A 6,980-nucleotide genomic window follows, 5' to 3' on the forward strand; every position below is an offset into this window, starting at 1 on the left:
TCTCCCCCCCCTTGTTTTTGTTTCCCCCCCCCCCCCCCCCCTCTCTTAATTGTTTAAATATTTGGAAAAAATAAAATAAAATTCTATAGAATACTATCCCTTAATTTTGTCATTAATTACTCACTTTACCTTATCTTGACGGAGCAGTAAGTATTCCTTTATCGTTAATCAAGAGGTCTTGAGTTCGAGTCTTCCTGAATACAAAATTGTCTTTGTTAAGGAGCGTTTTACCCCATTGTGAAACTTTCTAGTGTGATTTCGAATTTAGTCAGGCTCCAATATGGGTACTAGACATCAAGTGGGAAACCATTTTTTTAATGACATAATGGCTGAGAAAATTATAAGTTAAAGAATCAAACTCTCAACTAAAAAATATCATCTAAATTGAAAATTCAAATAACTAATCAACTTTATGAAATTTTTTCTTCAAAATTTGAGTTGAAAATAGTTAATACAATTACTTTTAATCAGTATTCAATCAAAATATTTTTTAATTCTAGTATCTAAATAAATTTTGCTAACTAGCTTTAAGGGTTGTCTAGTATTTCATTTTTACTTATTAAGTTGGTGTCAAAACACAATGCAGATAAATGTATTTATACATAATAAGTGTCCCTTAATCCTTAATCAAAAGAAACAGACTCGATATCTTTAAAAATAAAGTCGATTTTAATTGAAAATATTTCATCTCTGAAGCTTTTGCAGTGCATATTTGAATCGATCCATTTCTAAATCATATATCGAACGATGAATGAAGAATGAAATTAAAATGTACGAGGATAAACATATTTATCAAGTAATAAATGTTCCTTTATCCTTAATATGAAGAAACGATCTCGAGGCTTTGAAAATAGTCGACTTTAGTAGAAAACATTTCACTCTAAAATGAAGCTTTCTTGGTACATATCTAATCCATCCCAAAAACGTATTCGGTATAACGTGATTGAACACCGAATGAAAAATCGAAAAAAAATATGTGCGAGGGCAAAATGGTCAAATGACAAGAACCGCTTGTTGCGTGCACAAGGGGTCGATAACATCGATGATATTGCAGCCCCCCACCAACTCCTTATATGCCGTATTATAAAAGCCTAACTTTCTCTCCCAATTTTCTCATTCTCTCTATAAACTTCTCTCACTTTCTTCAAATCTACTTTTTTTAAGCTTATTAATCATGTCTTGCTACAAGGGAAAGTATGCTGGTAAGTACTCTTTACTTTGCTCAAATCTTGATTTTTTTATCCAAGACTTGATTTTTTTGATAGATTTGTTGTTTTGTCATCTGGGGTTGTGTTGTTTTTGGATCTTGGTTGTTGGGTATTTTTTATTTTTTGTTTTGATGTAAAGACTACAACTTTCTTGAAGAAAAAAAGTTTTGATCTTTGTGTTTGAAGGATACCTTTCATGGTCCCACTAGTAGATCTTTATGTTTGTTTTTATCTTTGTGATTGTTATTTGCTTCATTTGTTGCTTAATTATTAATCATATAGTTTTGAGTTTTTTTTTTATAATCTCTGTTGCATGTTTAATCTGGATCTGATTTATCTTGTTCTAATCAGTTGTAGCATGTTAATTCCTGTTGTAGTTCAATTTTTTTTCTGTAACATGCCCAGATTTGATTTGTTTATAGTTTTTGAATCTAATAGTTGGTTAAAGTTGATATCTTTTTAACAAATGGTACTAATTGCCCTTGAAAATTATGATTAGGATCTGATTGCCTACAGTGTTCTTGATTAGTATGGCTATATGATTAAATCTGTTAATTTGGGTGCTTTTGGTTTATGTTTTAGTCTATGTTGCTATAAGCTTGATAGATTTAGATCCATAAAAATAGTGTATTTTTGGAGAATCCGACTAAAAATGAGTGAATAGTGATTGTTAAGAGGTAATAAATGGTTGATTATCTGCAGATGAGCTTATCAAGAATGCTGCATATATTGGCACCCCTGGAAAGGGTATCCTTGCTGCTGATGAATCCACTGGAACAATTGGAAAGCGTCTCTCGAGCATCAATGTCGAGAATGTAGAATCAAACAGGAGGGCTCTGCGTGAGCTTCTCTTTTGCACCCCTGGTTGTCTTCAGTATCTTAGCGGTGTTATCTTGTTCGAGGAAACACTCTACCAGAAGACTGCTGCTGGTACGTTTAGAAGAACTTGATTTGTTACCACTGATAAAGCGTTTTATTTGATTGTTGAATTTAGTGTAAATTCGAGCTCGTTTGTGTTTACGACTGAGGCATAGTAGTGCTCGATCCTAATTTGTTTAGGACTGAGGTGTAGGATTAGTAGTAGTAGTAGTAGCATTACATTGATGATCTGATATTGGTGGCAGGCAAGCCTTTTGTTGAAGTCATGAAGGAAGCTGGAGTCCTTCCCGGTATTAAGGTTGATAAGGGTACCGTTGAGCTCCCCGGGACCGATGGTGAGACCACCACCCAAGGTCTTGATGGTCTTGCAGAACGATGCCAAAAGTACTACGAGGCTGGTGCTAGGTTCGCCAAATGGCGTGCCGTGTTGAAGATTGGTGCCAATGAGCCATCTCAGCTTGCCATCAATGATAACGCCAATGGCCTTGCGAGATACGCCATTATTTGCCAGCAGAATGGTCTTGTACCCATTGTTGAGCCCGAGATCCTTGTTGATGGAGCCCATGACATTCAGAAGTGTGCTGATGTTACCGAGCGTGTTCTTGCTGCTTGCTACAAGGCTCTCAATGACCACCATGTCCTCCTTGAAGGTACCTTGTTGAAGCCTAACATGGTCACTCCCGGTTCTGAATCCCCCAAGGTTGCACCAGAAGTGATTGCTGAGTACACCATCCGTGCTTTGCAGCGCACAATGCCACCTGCTGTTCCCGCTGTGGTGTTCTTGTCTGGTGGACAGAGTGAAGAACAGGCCACCGTCAACCTCAACGCCATGAACAAGCTTCAGACCAAGAAGCCATGGTCGCTTTCCTTCTCCTTTGGACGTGCTCTTCAGCAGAGTACCCTCAAGGCGTGGGGCGGAAAAGAAGAGAATGTGCAGAAAGCACAAGCTGCATTCCTTACCAGGTGCAAGGCCAACTCCGATGCTACACTCGGAAAGTATGCCGGAGCTTCCAACTTAAGCGAGGGCGCTTCCGAGAGCCTCCATGTCAAGGACTACAAGTACTAGATCAAAGTTTTTAGTTTTTATGTTTTTTCTTGATTTCTGTTTTGAAAATGAGATGACAATATGGTTTTACAAAAATGTCTTTATCTGTGGACATAATGTGTAAGGCTTGTTTTTTAATTTTTCGTTTAATAAAAAACTTTTGAGTAACAAACAATATTGGCTTAGTGATATCTTCATGTAACAGTTTTTGGGATTGGGTTTGTTAAAATATTATCTTCTGGTTTTTAAAACTTACTAATTGTGTGTGGTTCAATGATTCTTGATGCATTGCCTTCTTTCTACTTTATTGTTTTGAATGTTTCATGTCGGTTCATGAAGGTTGTGAAGGTGGTCTCGTTATCCATACTTTCATTATGTTACTCCTTTAATATACCTAGATGTGTAGAGTATTGACCTACCGATCTCTGTTGGATCAACTCGACTGACCTTATACCAACATAGGGACAAAAGGGAGATGGTTGTGAGGGCGGTCTAGATTTTAGTTTTTTGTACCTTAGATGAATGGAGGACTGACCGACCTTATTCTAATATAGGGATAGATGGTTGTGAGGGCGGTCTAGATGAAAGTTGTGAAGGTGGCCTCGTTATCCATATTTAGATGAATGGAGGACCAATTGGTATAGGAACAAAAGAAAGAAGGTTGTGAAGGCGGTTTATGAATGGAGGACTGACCGACCTTATTCTAATATAGGGATAGATGGTTGTGAGGGCGGTCTAGATGAAAGTTGTGAAGGTGGCCTCGTTATCCATATTTAGATGAATGGAGGACCAATTGGTATAGGAACAAAAGAAAGAAGGTTGTGAAGGCGGTTTATGAATGGAGGACTGACCGACCTTATTCTAATATAGGGATAGAAGTTGTGAAGGTGGCCTCGTTATTCATACTTGGTTCAATGAAGGACCAACCTCGATAGCGTTAGACGGATTCTGGAGTGCCTATCACTCTCTTTGGTTAAAACTAATTCTTGGTTTAAAAATGACATTAAGGGGAAAATGTTTCTTATAAATAAGGCCTAACCCATCGGTGGCTCCCTAAAGTTAGCACCAACTTTCACTGAGGCACCTTAACTTGACTTTGTTCATTTTAGGCACCTCAGGTAAGTTTTCATTGTGTCATTTTGACACTTTTTGCATACACGTCATAGAGAGTGTGATACACTCGTTTATTGCGCGTGAAAAGCTTATTTAATCAATTTTTAATTATTTTTTCTTCTTCTTTTTCCCCATTTTCAGCCTCCGTTTTTCAAGCTTAACTCCATCCATGGCGAATGTTTTTAAAAAACCTATTTCAAGATTTAAATATTGAAATAATCATGAAATTCTTTTTTGGAGGAATTTACTATTGTAATATGGAAGTGGATTTGATTTTTCCTCTTCCTTCACAGGCCTTCAAACTTAGCTTTTACGGTAAGTGCTCTCTTAATTATTTTTCTCCAGTTAATTTTAATGATTTCCGTTCAATTTAATTGCTTTGTTATTGATTAAGAAGAATCTATATCCATGATTTAGCTTTATTCTTTTATATAATTAAAGGGTTTGTGTATGATTGAGAAGGACCGCTGGGGAGGGGGCAGCGTTTCTACAAAAAAGTTAGTATTTTGGAGAAGACACTGAGAAGGTTGCAAAATAGTTTTTGTTAATTGGTTAAATATTTTTTTAATTATGTGGGCAAAAAATGCCACATGTCATCAATTTATTGGCTACTTTTTGTTTTTCTCAAAATTTATTATTTAAGAATGATTTTGGGCACAAATGACAAATGTCTTCATTTAATTGGACACTTTACACGTCATTCGCAAGTGTATTACACACACATTATATATTTTTGATGATTGTAATGAAAGTGTCAAAATGACACAACAAAGACCTTACATGAAGTGTCTAAAATGAACAAAGTCTAGTTAGAGTGTCTAAGTGAAAGTTAGTGCCAATTTTAGGGGATCACCGATGGATTAGCCTTATAAATAAATTCCAACGGTTAGTTTTTTTGTATATGAATATGTGAATTGGTCCCATTTTTTTTCCCTTTTTTTTTGGTACGTGAAATGTAGTTTTCTACATGTGGGGTTGTTTGCTATCTAATCTATTTTCTTAATTGTGGTCCCTTATTTGTTTGTTTACATTGACTGTTTTTTTTCAACTTATCTATCATGTGATACTTTGTGGGGTTAGGTGTAAAGTTTAAATCCTTTTTCTAAGTAATGTTTTTTTTTCTTTTGGGTTGGTATCATAGCTCAATCCAAGATCGCGAAAATGATGAGTTTTCAGGTTTAAATTTTAACGAGGCAAGAAATGCTAGGTGAATTTTTTGAGGCAAGGAATTATGAGGGTTTGTTGAATTTTAAATTAAGAAAAATCAGAATATGTTAATACAGACATAAAAGGTCAAGTTCATAAATTTGAGTTTCATGATCTCAAAATGTCAAAATAATCACATTAGTCGTAACAAACATAGTGAGTATTGATTACCAAATCGTTTAGGATAAACCCACCAAATTTCAAAACAAACAAATCCCGTCAATCAATAATCAACATTCATAGTAAAGTGCAATGTAGGTTTGCCTATAGAAGAACTTGAACATGTTCCCATTAGATTAAAACCTCAATACTCTACCAAGTGAGCTATACATCCCAAAGAAGATGTATAGTAAATAAGGATTGGTACGGAGAAGAGATCGACCCTCTTCTTCTTAATTGTTGAGAGTGGTTTGATTGGGCTGCTATTTATACAAGGCCCATATGTAGTAAATTCATTTGTTTAAATGGGCTGGGATGCTAGAATGGGCTTGGTGTGGCCGATCCTTCTCTCTTTTTTTGGGGTAAATTTATACTACTAGATAGAGTTTAGCGACTTTTATGAAAAATAAAAATTACACTGGTTATTCGGAAGTGTTTAAAATCAACTAACTATATCTCACTTTGTTTGTCTTGTTCATGCCCTCACCCCCCCTATTGCTATCCTTCTACACTAATCATGTTCGAGCAATAAAGTTTACTCATTCATATTGATTCATTATACTATAGTCCTAACATTCTTTAACATAAAAGGTGGTCGGACATTCGTCAAGCCAATATGTGTGTGAAACTTTTTTTTTCCTGTTAATACCTATTTTTGGAAATAAAAATTAAGATTATTTTCCTATTATGTTGGTATTTCTCAATGCTATTCCTTAACAAAGGCCCAAAAGCCTTTTCAAGAGGAAGAATGAATAAAGCCCAAAGCCATGTGAAGTTCTAATTTACAATAACTTCAGCAATATATATTGTTCGGCCATTAGTTTACCAACATGTTCAAAATATACACAATATTTACACTTATATTGTATGTATAGAAATATATAAGGATAAACTACCTTATTAGACATACATCAATACTATATATACTAATATTATCTTTACTTTTAAACAATTACATATATTACCACTTTTAGTATTTTATACCATATATTAATATATTATTTGAAAATAATATCAGATACCCACATCCCTTAAAACTATTATTGATTAATTATCTGCTTAAATAACTCTTTCACTCCAAATCAACCACTATCTCTTAATTCTCCCCTCCCATGTTTATCACTCAATTATGTCTCCTCCTTTCTGATTCAAGAATTTCACCTTACAATTTCATTTCAACAATAGTTAATCTACTCTCTTCTTCTCAAGATATCATCACCACAAATTCTCCTGAACCCAAATATTATTTTGTATTGTTCATTTATCACGAGTTTCAATCACAGTAACTGCTATAGAGAAAACTTTCAATTCATAGTGGGTCTTGATTGTTTGTCTCCGAAAGAAATGGATCTTAGTTTTGATTATGTTAT

The 6,980-nt window shown here is 34.9% G+C and overlaps 1 protein-coding gene across 1 annotated transcript; it reads left to right on the top strand.

Moving 5' to 3' along the window:
- The first annotated feature begins 1,115 nt into the window (after positions 1-1,115).
- Positions 1,116-3,304, top strand: LOC102577667 (fructose-bisphosphate aldolase 6). The gene is made up of 3 exons (NM_001287840.2): positions 1,116-1,202; positions 1,911-2,138; positions 2,333-3,304. Exons 1-3 carry the CDS (start codon positions 1,175-1,177, stop codon positions 3,151-3,153), a joined length of 1,077 nt encoding a protein of 358 aa, NP_001274769.2. The 5' UTR covers positions 1,116-1,174; the 3' UTR covers positions 3,154-3,304.
- The last annotated feature ends 3,676 nt before the right edge of the window (positions 3,305-6,980 follow it).

The sequence above is a fragment of the Solanum tuberosum genome, unplaced genomic scaffold, assembly GCF_000226075.1.
Source record: "Solanum tuberosum cultivar DM 1-3 516 R44 unplaced genomic scaffold, SolTub_3.0 scf00021, whole genome shotgun sequence".
Classification (NCBI taxonomy): Eukaryota; Viridiplantae; Streptophyta; class Magnoliopsida; order Solanales; family Solanaceae; genus Solanum; species Solanum tuberosum.